The 20292-nt window shown below is 47.7% G+C and overlaps 1 protein-coding gene across 2 annotated transcripts in view; it reads left to right on the forward strand.

Moving 5' to 3' along the window:
- Positions 1–18828, forward strand: part of LOC144162269 (uncharacterized) — a 100004-nt gene extending 81176 nt beyond the window's left edge. For both annotated transcript variants that reach the window (XM_077692747.1, XM_077692748.1), the window contains 3 exons: positions 5621–5728; positions 15658–15734; positions 18500–18828. In XM_077692747.1, coding sequence (XP_077548873.1) covers positions 5621–5728; positions 15658–15734; positions 18500–18653 — 339 coding nt within the window. In that variant the 3' untranslated portion in view covers positions 18654–18828. The remainder of the gene's footprint in view (positions 1–5620; positions 5729–15657; positions 15735–18499) is intronic.
- The last annotated feature ends 1464 nt before the right edge of the window (positions 18829–20292 follow it).

Here is a 20292-nt window from a genome sequence, read left to right on the forward strand (position 1 = left end):
TTCTCCAATCGAAATCACGAGGGAAGTCGTACCCCGCCACGAACAAGGAAACACAAAGAAACACAATTCAACAAAATAGAACGCACATTCGAGCGTCGACAAATAATGCTTCCCTCCCCCCGCACTGGGCTGTATGCAGGTGAGCTTCTTGTCAGGCTCAAAAATTTCCCCAGTGCACTTGCTTTCCTTTTCCTTTACCCCAAACCACAACAACAATGCTGCGAAATTTACCGCGATTGTTATCAATACAGAAAAATAGGCTAGGCTTGTGACAACGGGGTGAAACCTCCTCTCTAGGCAAGATTTCCCAGCCCGGCATACGACAGAAAGAGCAAATGCGCACTTTCGTTGAAGAGGATAAGATAGCAGGGCCTGCTGGGTGCTGGTAAGGAAACAAACAAGACACGTTCGTGGCAGAATCGTGCATAAGGAAGTCTTCGCCCATCGTTCTTTTGCCACCCCGGACTCTAAAAATCCATGTTTATGGGACAAACCCGAAAAGTCAAAAATTTCCCAGGAGCGTGTTTTTCGCCTTTTTCTGGTTTGACACGGACCAACGCATCCCAATTTATGCTGCCGAAACACGTATATGTATAAGCCTGCTGAAGTCAAAATACACGTTGCTCTACGTCGATAGATTAGGTCACCGACAACACACATATACCACTATTAGTCGTAGGTTTGTTTAAAATTAGATAGAAAATAGCGAAAACGTGAAGACAGGTGCCGCTGCCCCCGGGTATACCGCGCAACATGCACCGAAAGTGCTCAAAACGTCTGGCGTGCGCACCGTCTTTCCTGGCTGCCATTGGATGGCGCTATTTGTCCATACCTGGCGTGATGTTATCGCTTTCGAGGAATAGTGCAAGGTACGCACGACCGTTTAATTCGGGGCCAACATTCGCGCATTCTAAAAAGGATCGTTCAATATTCCTCACGGATCTCATGAAGAAACATTTTGCCTAGTTGTACGGAGCTGCGAAGAACAAGGGAAGTTCGGGAAAGCACGACTGATTTGGCCGAAACTTACGAAACCGCTTGGTACGCGGTTGCACTGTTGTAGGCGGTTGGTTCTATAGAGCTATACATCTTTGCCTCGCTTTCTTCCGGGTTATTGTGACAAAACAGCGGCTGCAGTCGTTGTTTTGGTTACGTTTTATCAGCGTTTGATTTGCCATTTCTTCACAACTGAAGCATTCTTCGGCACCGAATCAACGTTAAAATGGCTATAGGAAGGTCGATCGTTCTCTTTAAAACCAGCTTGTTAGGTGCCTTCTGCGTACCAATAATAAGTGTCTTAAGGAAGCTTGGAACAGCTTATAGGAAGGAGATGTCATCTCGGTGGAGCAGATGTGGCTCCTACATTTAAGGTTGCCTAAGCTTGGCCAGAAGTGGGAGCGCCAAAGAGCGGCGACCGCCCAGGCGCGGAGTTGCGTTCCATCTCTAATTTGGTGCGTGGTACCGCGGATGATTATGATGCCGCTGACGACGCCTCTCCACTCCAAGATCACGATATCTACCGTAATCGCGCAATCAACAACCGTGCATTCGCACTTACACACTCTCCCCCTCGGGGAAGTGCGAGGGAATTTTTTTTTGTTTCGCTGGACGCTCACCACAACCTTTGGCAATCTACCTACGTGGTACGCTTGGCGTTACAAACGTAACCCGGGGACGCAGGGCGGTCATCGCGAGGCACGCACACACGAGCGCTCGGCATTTTCTTGGTTTTCTAACTGCCAGGCACTCACCGCGAGGCCCGTGCTTCCGTGAGAGGGCTCAGCATTGGCATTTTTAAGTGCGGCCACGAAAATTTACGGTTTGCTAAACAACTTCGCTGCAAAAAGCAGTTTCAAATCAGTCGCAATTCAACACGGATAAAAGTAGGATCAGCTGCTAACCAACTCAGCCCGTCTGCCTGTGTGCGCAAATCCGCTTGATGTGAACCAATCGAAACAGATCGCTGTGGTTGGAAAGATACGACGTAGAAGTGCGGGGTGATGCCCTATATAATGAAACATGGGACAGTGTGGCGCACACTGGCCGAATTCCTCCCCCAAACTCGCGCGCCGGTGCCCATAAGTAGCTGGTATCATGTTGAAGAGCACATGTTGGAGGTACGCCAGTTGATTTGCGTGCGATAACATCGTAACCTTAGAAAATACGAAGATATTTTAATTTTTTTCTTGTTTCTTAGGTTTTGTTTATTCAAAAAAATGGCTATGTATGTCCTAATCTTATGCTCCACATTGCATACACATTGAGGGCAATAAAATTATACCATAATAAGAGCACTTAGAGTATAATTACGGCCATCATTAATCATCGTCGTCGCAGTCTACAGCCTACTTGTATCCACCGAAAAACCAAGGGCTCACTCTCCAATGTTTCTCCAGCAGTTTTCGGCTTGCGATGCCCACGTCTAGCCATAGAGTTTCAGAATGCGTGGAGCCTCTGCCTGCGAACTTTGAGTTTATCTCTCCATGCAGTTGATGGTTTTCATCCACTTGCAGTCCCATATTTCGGCAGCCCTTCCGTTACTGTGATGCTCGACCGGTTGTCAGCTCTCCATATAGTATGTAGAGCCCAAGTCCAATTTGAGCTATGAGTTTCCAACCCGAGTTTTCTGGAAAGGGTGCTGATTTGTTATACTCAAGTGTTAACCCTACCATGGTTCCTTTTATGGTTCTTGCGCGATTACGGTAGATATCGTGATCTTGGAGTGGAGAGGAGGCGCCCAACACCCGCAGTCACTGAGCGGAGAGAGGAGGAGGAGAGTAGCGCCCGCCGTTACGGCGAGGGCTACACGAGCGCCCTCACGCGTCGGAATGCGGAGCGCCCGCTCTCCCGCCCGAAGTGCTCTCCCGCCCGAAGTGGAGAGGAGGCGCCCAACACCCGCAGTCACTGAGCGGAGAGAGGTGGAGGAGAGTAGCGCCCGCCGTTACGGCGAGGGCTACACGAGCGCCCTCACGCGTCGGAATGCGGAGCGCCCGCTCTCCCGCCCGAAGTGCTCTCCCGCCCGAAGTGGAGAGGAGGCGCCCAACACCCACAGTCACTGAGCGGAGAGAGGAGGAGGAGAGTAGCGCCCGCTGTTACGGCGAGGGCTACACGAGCGCCCTAACGCGTCGGAATGCGGAGCGCCCGCTCTCCCGCCCGAAGTGCTCTCCCGCCCGAAGTGGAGAGGAGGCGCCCAACACCCGCAGTCACTGAGCGGAGAGAGGTGGAGGAGAGTAGCGGGCGCCCATCTCCCCCCGTTGCTAGGGGAGACGAGGAGGAAGACGAGGAGCGCGCGCACCCGCAGCTGTTGCTATGCGGACGACGGCGGCGGACGATTCAGGCTCGCTTAAGAAGTGCATTCGCACTTAAAACAAAAATGGCGACCCCTCGTGCGTGTGTGCCTCGCGGCGGATGCCCAGCGTCCCCGCCGCACGTATGTCATGCCAAGCATACCCACTTAGGGAGATTGGCCAAAAACTGCAGCGTTCGCCGTAATCGCAGTAACACTTGCGCGGAACGAGGAATCCTAGCGTTGGCCGTAATACTGGCGACACTTGCTCGGAAGGAAAGACACAGCATATCGTGCGCCCTCCAAGGTGACGTCGGTTGATTATCCCTTCGAAAAAATGAAAGAAGCGCTCTTACCAAGAGTCTAGGACAAATGGGGTCGTTCAGGCAGCGGAGAATCCAGTCGGCTGCTCGTGGAATTAAACCTTCGTAATCTTCTTGAGGTTGCGTACAGCTGCGTTACCTTCCTTTATTTTTTCCTTCCTTCGTTCCTTCCTTCCCACCTTCAATTTTATCTTTACTTCAAATAGGTTGGCAGAATAGTCCCGCATCAATGTACTTCCACTCTGGACCATAACACTGCTGCAATGTTAAAACAAAATTCCCCGAGCAGCTTGATGTAGAGCGGCTTTCGTGTGGCCACTGAATGCCTACGGATGCGCTGGCGTCATCTTATTCGCTCTTAAACCGCAATCATTAGTTGCCTAGTGTAAACAACTAGATCAAAAACTTTACGGATCGCAGCGAAGTTCTTCGACGGGCGGGCTGGCTCCGCTTCACACGGTATTGCTCCCCTTTAGGAGTGGAGCTCTCCATAGCTGAGGTGCAGCTGAGTGCCGGGTTAGCGCAGTGGAAATACGTCCGGATGAAGCTGAGGAGACCCAGGCGCAAACCGCTCTTGATAAGCACTTTCGCTCTTCACTTGGCGTCTGGAAGGACTGCCAAGGCTATAAGATAGCGGCAGTGCGTTATTCGCTCGTCGCAGCCGATATTCCTTCCGTATATGGTTTTCTTTTGTGGCTTTCGTTTTAAAGTGACTATCGGATGCGTTCATTACCGGAACTGAAGGAAAGCCGGCTAATAGCGGCTACACAGAGCAGTAATGACGTAATTCCAGCGGTACAAGAATGCCAAGACCGGAAAAGAGAGAGAAACCTTTTGAGACAGTTATTAGTTAGTTGATTTGGCCTAGGTACATTGGGACCCCCTAATCTAACTCCTCAGTGCTTTTGTACTATGCTCTGCAAGCATTTAGGATTTCGAGAAAAAGTTGAGAAAAGCGTTGCTGGGTCTCTTAAGGTGGGATGTTTATGAATTTCACACTCCGAGTTTAATGGGGCATATGAGTAGAAGTGGCCTACTGTGTGGCATACAGGGCCGCATGCCACCCGGGATTTCACTTGATACCTCAAGGTGGCGGTAAGGAATTTACTGTCACGGTCAACGCCGCCCACGATGTAGACGTTTCCCCGACACACATTTGATTTAGGACAGGAGTGACAGCCGGTCTAGAGGCAATTGCTCACCACTCTTTGGTGACGCATCCTAGCGTCATACTGTGCCGCCTTCAGTGAAAGCAGCGGCCGCAACTACAAACTGCGCTGTCTCGCACCCACGCTTTGCCACAAATGCGGTACCTGTGTCCAATCGGGAGGCCTAGCTCAGACATCTGATCTCGAGCAAATTTCAAGTTTGCGGAACTTTACACCCCGAAGCTACATGACCTGGGCTATCACACGCGTCGTAGTGGGAAATTACGGAATAACTTATACCACTTACGAATCTGTAACGTGCGCGGAAGTCTTGACAGACAGGCGATCCGGTTTTAGACCGAGCCTTTATGCGGCTAAGTGAAAGGAAAATCCGGCGGTCGAGTTTATTCGCATGAATTCCTCCGGCGGAACCCGACACGCATGCGTGAAAAAACCAGAAGCTGCAAGTGAGGGGGGAGAGTGTGGCTGGGCTTGTCCCTTTTGCAGCAGAGCGCGCGCGCACAGAGCTACTGCGTGAAGCAGACAGCAAGCGACAATGGCGGGCAGGGGCGAACGGCAGGGCGGGCGGGGCAGCGTCAACGAGGCAATGGCAAACACCAGCTGCGCGTTCATTCGAAAAGCGTAGGCCGAGCGTCATTCGCACAAATGAGGAGCAGGCAGTGTACGATTTGTGAAGCCCCGGGGAGGAGCGCGAACCACACAAAATGCCACAAAAACGCAACTTACGGTGAGAAAGGACGGCCGCGCGCTACAGTTTCGCTGGAAACCGTTTGTATGGAGTGTGCGGACGCATTTTTCCGCCTCCTGCTCTGACGTCCTCGCTTATCTTTCTATTGTTTCAGATGTACAGAGAATTGATTCATCGTTCGTTTGATCAGAGCAAGCAGTACCGGATCCCTCTCGTTCCCTTCATAACCCAGGGACAGATTTTTTTCATTCAAGCAGCACAGGTATGTCCGGCCTGTTTGTATGTGTATGTATGCATGGATATATATATGTAGGTATGTAGTTATGTATGTATGTATGTATGTATGTATGTATGTATGTATGTATGTATGTATGTATGTATGTATGTATGTATGTATGTATGTATGTATGTATGTAAGTATATACGCATGTATGTATGTATGTATGTATGTGTCATGAGCAATCCCCCCAAGAGACTAACTTCCTGAAGAAGACTAGTAGACGAAGAGGAGGAAAAAAGGAGACATGGAGAATGTGATGGGAAACCCCCTCAAGGAGGGGACTGGAAGAAGGGGAAGAAGGGAGGCGCGTGGAGCGTGGAGAGTGAGGAATGGCGACGCCTGCACGGAGGCTCTAGGCCCCGAACCTGGAAAGGCGCCCAGCCGGCTTCCTGAGCGCCACAACGATTCTGAGCGCAACAGCACACCCTTGGCGGCTCCAGAGACGACCACCAGCGGGGCTACCTGGCTTGAACGCTCGGGCTGCGCACCCGAAACAAGGTCCCCGCGGCACCCGGGGCTACGCACCCTGGTCTCTGACAGCGTGTCCTGGAAGCCTCTCAAGTGGTCATCGACTACCGAACCCTACTGAATACAGCTACAACCGGGAACGGACATCAATTAGAAAGTGAATGGCAGCTAGCTGTGTATTGTGCTTGCGTCCAGGACATTTTACACTAATGCAATGAGGAGCAGTGTGATGTGTGGAGTCACGCGCGTTATTGTCGTTGCATATTGAACGTCTCGTTTTTCTGCATCCGGTTTGCCCGGCCATGTATGTATGTATGTATGTATGTATGTATGTATGTATGTATGTATGTAAATATGCATGTATGTATGTATGTATCCAAAGACGTATGTATCCACAGACTGTAACCCCTCCCTCTGCTCCTTATGTGGCCACCTATTTCCTTTTTTTCATTCCTTAGCTTCCAGTTTAGTACGCACCCGCATCCCTCCAACCTTTCCTGTGGAATTCCATTTTATTTTTATTTTTTCCTGTCTTTTTTTATCCGCTTTGTCTTGTGCCCCGTACGTTGCTGTTGACGACACGTGCCGTTTCAGTTGTGTGGTTATTGCTTTTTCTTTTGTGTGTGTGTTTGTGTGGTTTTCCTCCCTGTTTTACTTTTTTCCTGGATCAAGTTATTCCACCCCTTCTCTACCTTTTCTTTTGGCCTGAGGCTTGCAGATAGTTTCCGATAAGGACTCCTCTCAACGCCTGTTCTGCTTCGGGCATTTCTGAGAACCTTCCGGTATGCCGTGCGGCGGGGCAACAAACACCCTATCATCCTTTCTCTCCAAGCCGTGCGGCGGGGCAACAAACACCCTATCATCATTTCTTTCCAAGAATTTTGGCAGAACCGGGGGACCGAGCACGACCTGCTAAAGGAGCCGCGATGACAAAATTCGAGTTTTGTTCGTTTGAATGAACGCTTTGTCCTGATTACGATACCACCTTTATGAAAGACATGCGACAAATAACGGAGATAAAAGAAGGGGATGAAGCAGTGGTGGCTGGTGAAGCACTTTCAAGAGATTTTTATGTGACTTCACAGAATTTCCTTTGTGCGTTCGAAGCCCGCCGTCCTAACCCACCATCAAGAAACACGACTGGGAGATGGAATGTTTGCGATCATGTCACTTTATTGTAACCAGCAGTTAACACACTGGTATGCCGCGGCCAATCTTACGTCACCCGGGCCCTCATTACGTCAGTGTTGTCGTAAAAGTAGAGGTAGATGAAGTGCGCTTGGGGCAGTAGCACGCAAATATAGGAGGAAGAAGGACGATTCGTCCCAGTTTTGCTACGCCGTGGGTGTCTTGGCTCTTCCTGGTCCCTTCTTCAACACATTTTTGTGCCGAAAACCCGTTGCCCCATGTTGTCCGAGCTTGTCCGGGAGATTAGCGAATCAACATAGATGATTGAAGCCCGAACGAATCACCCGGCAGGCTCAGTAAACGAAACTGGTCGGCAAAGTGAAGGGAGCGCTGCAATGGTCCATTCCCGACTTGCTGAGCCTTCAGAACTTGCCCAAAAACGTTTTACTGCGAGAGACAATGAACTGCGAGCCATTAATGCCTGGCTTGACCATGTGATTCCCGTAGACATAATCGAGGCTCAGCCTCAGACTACCGTGCAATGCAAAGACGAAGCCTTCGGCGCGGTATCGAGTTTAAGGACCATGAGGGAGACTCAAGAACCTGCGTTCAGCTCCGCCTACGCAAAGCGGTGCCTCAGAATATTCAGCCTGTGGAGATAACATTCATTCTTCCATTCGGTTAGCTGGACCACGATTGCCGAAGCTTGAAATTACGCCCTTTTCAGAAGAAACAAGTAAATGGCTTCCTTTTTGGGAACGACCATCGACAAAAATCCTACATCATCAAGAACAGACAAGTTCCATTACTATTTATTGGGAGAGGCTGCGTCAGCCATTTGTGATGTTCAGACGACAGAAGCATGCTACCAAGATGTCCAAGACAAGCTCTGCTCAAGGTTTGGCGACCCTTTCCGTATCGAGCAAGAACATCTTTATCGCCTGCGATCGCTGCCAGTTATCATGTCGTCTTCTGGCGTCCGAACTGCGGACACTTTAGGCATCCTGCAAAGCCATGTCCGTGGAATAAAAGCCTTGAAGGTGCCTAATACATCCTACACATCGATGCTTACGAATGTTTACTCCGGAGCTTTCCACCAGAGAACGTGATCGAGTAGCGTTGTCGTCGAGTGCCCACTGAGTCGCCTTCCGAGACAACACAACACGAATACGCGTCGGCAGCTGACAAAAGGCTACAAGACCTGATATCTTTTATTCTATGGAAATAGAGAATAGAAAAAATGCCAGACGATGATTGATGTAAAAGAGATGTGACACGACCATGGAACAAAATGAGCGTGTATTTCCCCGACCACATCCTACAAATGTGGCGGTATTTCAAAATTTTGAAAACCCTCATACAACAGCGACGTACTGCTGTTTTTTCAGAAGTGCCACTCATGAATTTTATCAGTGTGGATGAAAGATGCTGGACAGTGAGAAAATGGAGAGTTTTACAAGAGAGGCCTGCTGCTTCAGATTGCGGGCCAAGTGACACCGCCCAAAGAACTGCCAAAGACGGATTTCTTGCTCCAAATGTCGACGGAGGCATGCTTCATCACTGTGATTGCAGTCGACAACCGCGTGTTAACCGAAAAAGCCTGACTCGGGTAAAGCGTACTACGCGGCTGCGAACTCGGGCACAAACGTCGAGCATAGAAAGACCATACTGCTGGTGAGCTTTCGTTCGTGGGCGGTCTCCCAGGAGTGACGATGTTTCCTGTGCGCGGTCATCGACGGTGGCAGTCAGGAGTTTTTTTACGCGGGGACATCTCCCAAAAACTGAATCTTCTCGTTGTAGGGGGAGTTAGTCTCACCAGCAACACGTTGTAGGGGGAGTTAGTTGTAGGGGGAGTTAGTCTCACCAGTTAGTCTCACCAGTTGTAGGGGGAGTTAGTCTCACCAGCAACACGTTGCCAAGCACTCGCCAATATTGTCACCCCAATAAAACTAAAATGTCAGTTTGATATTCAAAATGCGCTCTGGACGTTGTTGAAATATCCGAAATATGCCAATCATACTTGGCTGGTGTCAGTTCACGTTTGTTTACAAAAATACGTGTCTAGAAGATTAAACGCGTAGGAAAACGTAGCCCATGGGTAACTAGCGATATTATTCTTTTGAAGCAGCGATTGAATTGCGCATGTAAATGAACGCCAAGGCGAAGTGCACAAATAGCTACCCTAAGAACACAAGTTAAAAAGAAAAAGTGCAAAGGCGGCCTTACTTTGAACTACACTGGTGGATTACTTAAAGTCACCTCGAAAATTCTGGACGAACTTATCGGACTCTAAGCGCAACAATAATATCAAGATAAGCGGAAACGTCTGTAGTAGGCCAGCCTTGATCGCTCAGGCTTTTAACAGACACCCCATATACGACTGATGCTTTCAAGCTTTGTGGAGATACGAATGATGTTGATTTTTCCCGAAATGGCATTGTAGCGTTGTTGATAAAATTGGTACCGAAAAATCTTGTGTTCCCGTTTAAATACCCAATCAATTTTTGAAGCTGTATTCTGAATGAATATCACATTTCTTGTCTCGAATTTTTGCGGTTTTATTACGTAGCGAATGTGTACCGGAAGACTGGCTCCTTGCACGCGCTGTACCTATTTTCAAAGTGGGAAAAAAGATATTGCCGGATAACTATAGATCAATACCCATTACATGCACTGCTTGAAAATTGTTTGAACACATTTTTTGAAAATATAGTTGAATACATTGAAAATAACTTCTTCTACGTAAAGCACCATGGTTTTCGCCGACGCTTGTCTACAGTAACACAGATTTTTGAAGTGACCCATGCATTCGGCATCGCAATAAACATAGAGCAAATTGATGTTATAGCAATTGATTTTTCAAAGGCTTTTGTTCGGGTGTGTCACACCAAGCCTATTGAGAAGTTATATAAACTTGGAGTTAACATGCATACTGTATAATGGATTCATACCTACCTTACACACAGAAAATATGTCCAAATAGCTCCCGTACGATCTTTTTTCCTGGTATTGTCGGGTGTGCCGCAATGGTCGGTTTTCGGACCGATTTTGTTTCTTTTATATGTAAATGAGATTGCAAATGACATTGATTCGAACACTTAACATCTATTTCCGTCCGATAACCTCATTTTCTTTCGAGTTATGAATGTGCAAGATCAAGTGCTCTTAAACGGAAGCCTTCAAAACATTTTACGTCTGGTGTATTACATAAAACATGAAAATTATTTTAATAAATTGGCTTACATGACTGTATCTAACAAGAAAACACCACTGCCTTTTACATACTTAATAAAGAACATTCCACATCAGCATGCCAGTAAGCATAAGTATCTTGGGGCCACAATAACGAACAATTCGAAATGGAACGATCACATTGATAACATCTGCGTATGTGCTCAGCGCAAATTCGGTCTGTCAAAGAGAAAGTTACAAGATGCTACACTGGAGGTCAGGATCATGGCGTACCAATCAATTACACAGCCCGCACTGGCCTACGCCAGTACAGTTTGGGATCCGCACCAGAAGGTTTGGAAACTAAGTTGAAGCGGATTTAAAGACTAGCCGCACGGTTTGTTTTCCATGCTTACCGGAGAACGCAGCCTTTATCTGCGTTATTATCTCGGGCCGCGGTTTGCCGGAAATCGCAATGCGCAGAAAAATAGTTAGGCTGAAATTCTTCTATCAACTGAATAAGAAATTCAACTTGAATTCCATACTATACTTTCAGCCGCCAGGGCGAGTGTCGCCACGAACAGGTCCCTCTCTTGCAGTGATATCGTATGTGTCACGTGTTGATCTCTTGAAATTTTTCTTGTATAAAATATAGTCGAGTGGAACAACCTTGATGCAGTTGTATTTATCGACACAAACACGACTGAAACCTTTGGGGGTAAGCTGTCATGTGTTTTCTGAATGTGCTGTTCGTCTATTGCGGAACTGGCGTTAGATATTTGTTACAAATTATTAGATGCGACGCTGAGAGGAGCATCTCTTGCCGGCGGCCCTGTCCTGCGTGCGTCGGCGTCCGTGTCCGCACAGCTGCGTCTCTCCTCCGCTAACCCCTCTGCTCTCTCCGATAGCTAACACTCTCTCTCAACATCTGCGGGCGCGTGGCGCAGCGCACTCTCACTCCGCCGGTGGGCGGCACTGCGCGCGGCGCTGGGCGCTGTGTGCATGTGCAGTACTCTCTCTCCCGCAATCTCCTCTTCCTCGGGTGCGCTGCGCATATACGCGGAGTGCCGCGCTCTGGTCGGTCTCTCAGTCGGCGGTCGTCCGCGTTTGCGTTTGCGCTTGCTCTCTTGCCGTACCCGACGATTGCTTGATGCGACTCCAATGGAACCCCCTTCAGCGTCGCATCACAGCAGGGTTCCCGCGAGGGGAGGTGGGCGTAATTTTTTTCCTCCCACCCCTGTAACATCCTGCAAGGTCTAAGAGTATTAAAAATAAATAAATAAATAAATAAATAAATAAGTAAATAAATAAATAAATAAATATGTCGGAAAAAAACATAGGTGATTCAGAGAAATTTAGTTGAAGAACTGGCGAGGATAGTATTGGACTTCTCATTGCAGCAGATCAAATGTGGGCACTTTTGAGAGCGGAAGTTACGCGCCACAGTAATTCGAAGCTAGTGGCCCTGAACACAATTTTAAAGGTTTAAAGGTGCTACAGACATTGCAAATCAAGCGGCGCCGTCCAACTGCATGGTATGTATTGCACAGGCACGCCATCTGGCCGGAGCAAGATTGCTGCCAAGATGACATTGCCCGGCAGTTTTGGGAGTTGGAGACCATGGGAATAAGTAAAGAGGACAACAGTGAGATAAAAACCCAGAGTTAGAGAAATTCGAATCAACCATTAGTAACATTGATGGATGTTATGTAGTGGCTCTTCCGTGGAGGTGTATTGAGAAGAAATCTCTCGGAAACAACCGTTGTGTGGCCATGAGGCGATTATCTTCTTTGGCGCAGAAGATGCTTAAGAAAAAAGACCTTCTCGAAAGGTATGACAAAGCCATACGGCAGTATCTCGTTGAAGGTCACGCAGAGATTGTTGCCGAGACGCAGTTTACACCAAAAGAGGGAAAGCATACTTACTGTATGCCCCACACAGAAGTGCTCAATGAAGATCGCACGACTACAAAACTACGAGTTGTATTCGATGCATCGTCGTCAGCTCCGCGTTTCCTCTCATTAAAAGACTGCTTACACAAGGGAGTCAACTTGAACCCTGACATACTACACCTTCTACTGAAGTTCGGGACGTACCGAATTGGACTCAGTGCTGACCTACAGAAGGCATTCCTCCAAATCGGCATCCTTGAGAAAGACCATGGCGCCTTCCGGTTCTTCTGCTACTCAAAACCTACTAATTTGAACCCCGTCCTATCATTTACAAGAGTGGCGCGTGAAACGTGTCCTTTTCGGAGCTATATCAAGCCTATTTCTCCTTTCACCTAAGTGAGGCTGCAGAACACGACCAGGAGGTGGTTAAACTTCTTGAAGACATCATTTTACGTGGGCGACTTTCTTGCCGGTAGAAATTCAGAAGACGGTGCTCTACGCATCTAAGAGCAAGTCAATCGCATCCTGCTAAATGTGGGCGAAGCGCTGAAAAAGGGGTCGACGAATTCCACTTCCCTTCAAGAGCATTTTGACGACACCGAAACACCAAGCGGAAGTTAAGAACAGAAAGCCAGTATTGCCGCCTGAAAACAGGATCGTTTTTGGCATCGCTTGAGGAAAAGAGGACGCACTTCATCTTATCATGAAATATGCGCTTGTTGTATCAAGGAAGACACCGGCGACAAAGACGACCGTACTCCAAGCAAAAGCTTGTATTTTTGACCCCCTCGCATTTCTTTGTCCATTTGTTGTCAGAGACAACATATTCTTTCTTAGCTTTGGGTTCAGAAAATTGATTGGTACATGCCTCTTCTGGGTATCTCAAGTCTGAATGAAATGATTGTGGTGTCTTCCAAAGCTTCAAGATACAAAAGTCAAACTTTCAGAGGCACAAACCAGCCAAAATGTTGGGAAGTTCGCAAATTTTGTGACGCAAGTCAGCAAGCATATGGGGCGGGAGCTCACCGCCGTTTCGTAAACAGTGCAAGAGGAATAAAAACGTCGTTCTTATTCGCGAAAACGTGACTGGCAACTATGAAAAAACTCTCCTTACCTGTAGTGGAACTCGTGGGAGACCTCACTGCCGCACAAAGGGGTGCCTACCTGAAAAAGTGTTTGACCGAACAACAGTCATCATGGTTTCGACGGCCTCCCCGGTTGCATTGGTATGGATCCGAGGCAGAAAAAAAAATGGGAATCGTTCGTCCCGAACAGAGTGGCTGAAATACAAGAAACGTCCCATCCAACTCCGTGTCGTCATTTCCCAGGATCTGCTAACCCTGCGGGTGCACTAACTCGAGGTAGTCCACCGGGCCAATTGACTAGCAGCTCACTTTGGTGAGAAGGGCCAACCTTGCTTAAGCTGCCCGCAGGGATTGGCCAGATGACATTCAAGTTTCAAGCCACAATTCGTCAGCGGAGACAACACATGTGGAGCTGACAGGTAGCAACAAAAATGAACATGCACACGTTTTACCTATCGAGATGTTCAGAGTCTGCATAAGCTTCTCAGAGTGGTTGCATTGACCAGAAGATTTTGTGCAAGAAGTTTCTAGCGCCCTACAGGACCACTTTCTACAGTCGAAATAAGGACGATGGAACAATATTTAAAAGCACAACAACCGATACACTACCAAGGGATGAAGGATATTAAATTACGGCGAGATCCGAAAATCTGACATACCGTTGCTTCGGCCGTTTATAGATGACAACGGACTGCTGCGAGCTCGAAGTAGATCCTCAAACTTCTCCTATGTGAAGACACAAAGAACACTATTATTAATTTAATGTCAAGATGTCACTTCACAGAGCTACTGATCGACTCTTATCACCAAAGGCTACTACACAGCAGAGTTAGAGACGTATTAGTAGAATTACGGAAAAGATTTTGGATTCCAAAGTCTCTCCAGGGAGTCAAGAGTCCTGTATTCATTCAGCACATGTACAAAATACCAGGAAAAGTGTGCCTCAGCTCCAATGGCACTTGTTCTAGCAGCTAATCTTCGGAAGTCCAATCTAATTGTTATAATCGGAGTTGACTTTGCTGGGTCCTTACCGGTTAGAGGAGAAAATCGAGAAGTTTGTCATCCTTATTATATGTACTGTCCTGAAGATTACAGACTTCGAAATAGTTTCAAGTATGACCACAGTCATTTATGCGTGCTTTCCAGAGGTTTATAGCTCGAAGAGGTGGGCCTAGCGTAGTTTATTCCGATATCAGCCAAAAGCTACGTTCCCAATTGGCCTCTGCTCTTCTCCCAAAATGCGCAACCTAGCTGCCGAACGTGGTACCGCGTAGAAGTTTATCGTGGAAGCTGCACCTTGGTCGGGTGATGGATTTTGGGAAAGTCGTGTCGGTTCTGTAAAAGTAGCCGCACAATCCACGTTGGGCAGGGCATCCGTGACAGTAGAGCAGCTGGGCACAGTAATGTGCGAGTTTAAAGCCGTCATTACTCTCGTCTCCTCACTTTTGTGGAATACTCTATCAACGAGCCGAAAGTCATCACACCTGCTTGATTTATCACCGATAGACATTGCCACCATAATAACTGTAGGTGAACAACTACCAGAGCGAAAACCTGTAGTAATTGCGACAAAATGGTATCAACAACTGCTGAACGCTTTCTGGTCACGATGGACAGAGAACTACTGTTCAACTGTATATGCTCCTTCTTGTCCACTCAAAGACGGCTATTAAAGTTGGTGTTGCCGTGCTCATTGAAGAAAAAGGTCCACATAGAATTTGGACGACAGTAATTATAGCGGAAACGCATCCCGGTCGTGACGGCATAGCTCGAGCCTGCAAGGCCCGAATCTCAAATTGGCAGTTTCTGACGCGTCCTGTTGAAAAGTTGTACCCTTCCGGGATCATCGAGAGCCTCAGGGTGCGATGGTATAGAAGTAAAGATAGGTAAAGTGCACGCGCCCAGTAGCAATCAAAGAAAGGAGTAGGGCGTTTCTTTGTAGTGTTGCTACGCCATAGGCGTATTGCCTCTTCCTCCTCCCTTCTTCAACATGCCTGTAGCGCGAAATTTGAGAGCTCAATTGCTCTTTTTCGTTGTGGGAGGGGGATGGTCTATGGCTAGGATAGAGGTGAGTGAAATATGAAAGGTTACACGAACGAAGCGAAGTGGTATTTTCTCTTCATGGTCCCTTGAAAGACGCGGCGATGTCTTCGCGTTCTCTTCGCAGGCACGGTGCGAGTACTTCCCCAGCAACAAGACAGACGCGTATACCCAGGCGCGCAGTGGAGCCTCCGCAGCCGACAAGTACGTTTCAAGTTTTCTACTTTTAGGTCGAGCTGTTTATGGCTGAGGTTTCGTGGAATTTCTCTATCCTAAAGGCCAACGAAGATGGGACGGTGAAGTTTTCTGGTGAATGCTCAGCAGAAAGCATCTCTAATTCTTTTTTTATCAAACATTTCGCGAAGAAGAATGACAACTGGCCGATACGGCAACGGTATGGTTGTGTATTGATTAATTTAGTTGTAGTTCGTTCACAGTGAAATTGTAAACGTCACAGAATTCCCCTGGGCTAACAAGACATGGGCTTCTTATGTACGAGAGGAAAACGAACAGCCCCGTGTTGTCCGTAGAGACAGAAGTCAACCTATTCCAAGTTTTATTAAGCGAGCACTGTTTCAAGTTTTACTGAGCATTCACTGAGTCAGTACTCTTAGCAACAAAAAAGAGAACAGCGCGAAACGGATGATGCACAAGACGAAGAGAAAGGACAACCACAAGCACTGCCTTCTGCTCCGTCATTGTGCATCGCCCGTTTCACGCTGTACCCGTCTTTGCTAGGCATGAACCAACTTGCCAAGCGTCACTCATAGCAAATGTTTACGAAATATTGACAAAAATAATTAGGTGTACATCCTTAACTATGTGTGCGACGTGTACTCTCTAGAGCTTCGCTGGTCACCCATCCGCAGAGGGGCGTTGGCTCTTAAAATACTATGATAGGGGAAGCCCTCTACCTCCAATTTATGAGCCATGCTCCCCCCCCCGTGATCGCTCCCGATATAACCCTTGCCCTATAGTTGTGCCTGAACTAATTCAACAAAGCGCTATTACAAATCTTTACCCCTCTGGGTTACTTGTGCACCACAGTGTCCGTCCGGCGTTTCGTTCCCTCCATTCAGTCAAGTTCCTTGTTTGTCCAGTAAGGCAAAGTGTACGTCATAGGCATATGTTAGACACACATTAATATATTTGTGAGCAGGTTTAGAAGCTTCACAGTGAAAGCTAAGCGTGATTCACGTTGGCACTACTAATAACACTTCCCCCACATTTGCGTAGAAAAGCTCATTTGGGCTGCGTCCGCCCTTTTGAAAAAAAGGCCTGTAGACTTGCAAGGGAAACCGAAGTAGGTCTGTGAAGGGAATGGAACACGCTTGGCTCATCACTCCATACAAGTTCATTTCTGTAAAATTACACACCCCGTTTTTTACTATCTCTCTGGAATCTTTACTGAAAACGAGATGGACTTAGCAAGGCCCGTAAAGCTAGTTGTGGCTTATCAGTATTCGTTTCTCCTGCACGCGACATGATATTAATTCCCCCCCCCGTCTGCCTTGGTGTACGCGCCCAGTGAAACGAATGAAATTCTCCACGGCCTAGAGCAAGAAAAGCTTCGGAGACAACCTGACGTCAGGTTTTGTGAAGCCTGAGACGCCATTTTTGGAGTTTTCCCTTATTTAGTTGCATTTTATTCTCATCCCACAGTTCCTCCGCCTTCGATTTCATCTAAGAAGAGCATTTATCAATGAAAAAATCACGGGGCTTGGTAAAAAGAAAGTGACTCTATTGGAGCTTTGAATCACGGGGGCATTCGTTTAAAAACCCACAATCCTATCCCTACGCTACCGAGGCAGGGCGGTGGTGCTCTCCGAGTAGATGCATAAAAAGACAGGAGGAGCGTTCCGAGAGAAGCCGTAGAGGGCGCTGTGTGCGCACAGGAAATGTCGGGCTTGTACCCAGACGGGAACCGACCCTCGCCTCCCGGTGGTTGCCTCTTCGTGATGGATACAGTGTGCCTGCTTTCGCAGCAGTAGACTCTCCGCGGTCCAGCAGCTAGAGGCTTTTTATGCGATGGCTTGTATACCTCATACGTGAACTGTCAATATCTGTTTAAATTACGCAAAGCCAACGTGGACGCAGCCTACACCCCAGACATCAATCGTAACGTCACTTGGCCAGTATTGTCTGTTTTGTGACACGGACAGCATTCTAAATTTCTCACCTTATGTGGAGGTGCTCCAGCTTCTGAAAACGGACGTGGTGCCCTACTACATTAACTTGCAACGCCATCTTAGGGCAAGGCCACAACAACCTGTTCAAATCGCACCCTTCCACCCTTAATTGTGTGAGTAGACTGTTCTAGGAAACGTAATGTGTGCTCCGACTGCGTGTGTCCGGACACAGATCTAAGAGCAGAGCTGAAACTGACATTAGCGTTCTACAGCAATTCGGGCGTTATTAACCTAATTTTGTTTCTTTTTTATAGCGAAAGCTCTTTGTGGGGGCATTGACGTCTAGTCAAAAAACAAGCATTTTCCCGTTGAGCGGTCGGTCGGCCGAAAAGCTGTGATAAAATCTCTGGACAGATGCGCGTACGAAAACACGGCTTGCAATCTGTGAAAACTGTTACTCGAAAATCTCGAAAAATGAACGGCTCTAGATCAGGCAATGCACACTTCGATTGTGAAGGAGCACAATAGTATACCTTTACCTCATGAACCACACACTATCGGTATACTTAGTTAGCTCGTATATGCATTTACCGAGTGCGCGAAAAATCGTTCTTCGGTGGCGATTCGGGTCTTTGGAAGGTGGGGCGATTGATAGGACGCACATTTAGCGAATGGTTCGGCGCACTTTTGACGTAGTTTTTATGCCATGAAGCTTCCGCGATTCAATCAACTTTCGTTAGGACGGGGTGGTAAAGTTTTTTCCACTGACTCAATGCCCTACCAGGAGGACCTAGGGTCACCTTTTCAATAAAGCCATATATTTACTCTTGTCTCGCACAGGGTGAACATACCGTTTGCTATGAGCCACCCCCTTTTCGCGGACCGCTTTGGATGCCACGCCTTGCGCCCAATGGTCAAAGGAGGTCTGAAGTGCCCAATGCCTCTAAAGCAGCTGAAGAGGACCGCGGAGAAGCCCCACCCTCTCAATGTCTGAGACGCCCAGCGCGCTACTTGCAATAAAATCTCTGCACTTCAATGGTGTTTCTTTTACTGCGAAGCTGCTTTGCACCCCAACATTGAAAACGCGGGACGTCGTGGATTCCGGATGCCTTGTTGGGTCAGCGTATCTTTCGTAAGGATTGCGCTGAGTACTCTTTACTAAGATGGAGTGAAAAATCATGCACCTCTCCATCCAGCGATGGCGATGTTTGACTGCGAAGCCTTCTTGAGATGTTTCCTTAGCTGTCGTCTGAGTTTAAACTTCGCCTCGTTGAACTTCTACTTTGATTCGCACAAAGTGTGCAATTTTGATCGCAGCGGCTTTGACTTTGACACTTCGCAATTGATTTCGCACGACGAAAGCTTTGCGTTCAACCGCTCTCATCCCTAGACGGAGAGGTGCATTATTTATTTTCATGTCCATGCAACCCTCTCGAAAACCAAGCTGTTTCGAGTATGTTGGAATGGCGCTATCGGATAGACGTCGGCTTCATAACGCCAGGCACCCAGGCTCAATCACGACCACCGGAAGCGTTTTTTTCACCTCTGCCGCGACTATCAACATTGTCAGGAAAAGTTAGCTTTCCTGCTGTGCATTTTCGACGTGACATATGCCGTCAGTTGGACATCGAGAGCTTGGCTTTACAAAAGACCTACTTTTCAGCCTTTTTTTAAATTTTTGATCAATCTTACTGCGGCACGTGAATCGGCAATGCATTCGATGCCTTCACATTGAACCCTCGTGATTGGCTTCTCCCACTGTTACAAACCCTTTCAAAAGATGTTACACTAATTAGCCCGAAAACAGGCATTTTTCAGGGTCAGTGCAGTTTAAATTAAAAGGGCCAGGAAGAAAAATTTGGCAAACATTAAATAATCGAGATCTAAACAGATGAAGCTGGGGCAACTCCCCAAGTGATGATTCCTTTATGACATCAGATAATCTGGCATAAACGACTGCACGAATAACAACCTGCAGTTAATAGCCTCACAACTGTTCTTGGTTCTGGCCCGTTGTACATCACTCCTGCTCATCATACATCATTGCAGCTCCAAATTAAATTGTATTGTAAAATCACACACCCCATTGTTTACTATCTTTCTTGTAACTTCACTGAAAACAAGTAGGACTTGTCAATTACCGGGGAAGCTAGAGTTGGCTTAGCAGTGATCGACGCGTGGGAGGTCCCCAGCCCAATTAGGGGAAACTAAAACCAGCAACGTCTGGAGGTTCTGGGGGTAAAGCTGGACGATGGCGGAAAAATGAAAACCCTCCAACGACGCAAGGTGTTTCGTGGCTGCGATAGAGCTGAGTGAGTTAGTAAAGTGTAGTTTGTCTTCATAGCCCCTTAAGAGTTCCCCGGATACGTGTGCTGTGCTAAGTACTCACGTGCTAATCAGTACGTGCTCACCTGCATGTGGAACCATACGTGAGTATACAGGCCTAAGGTATTGCGTATTGCGCGCCTGCGACCACATTTACCCCATTACTGCCCCTATTGGTACCAGCAGTGTTTAGTAATGCAGCCAAATCGTTCAAGTCACCTTTGCAATAATGTGATTGGTTCAGTGGTTTGTAGTGGAAAACTGGCACATACAGCCTGTAACGTCACTGTTATCTGACCGCAATGTAG

This window comes from Haemaphysalis longicornis, unplaced genomic scaffold (assembly GCF_048455015.1).
Source record: "Haemaphysalis longicornis isolate Haplotype H1 unplaced genomic scaffold, Haemaphysalis longicornis Haplotype H1 scaffold_12, whole genome shotgun sequence".
In the NCBI taxonomy this organism is placed as follows: domain Eukaryota; kingdom Metazoa; phylum Arthropoda; class Arachnida; order Ixodida; family Ixodidae; genus Haemaphysalis; species Haemaphysalis longicornis.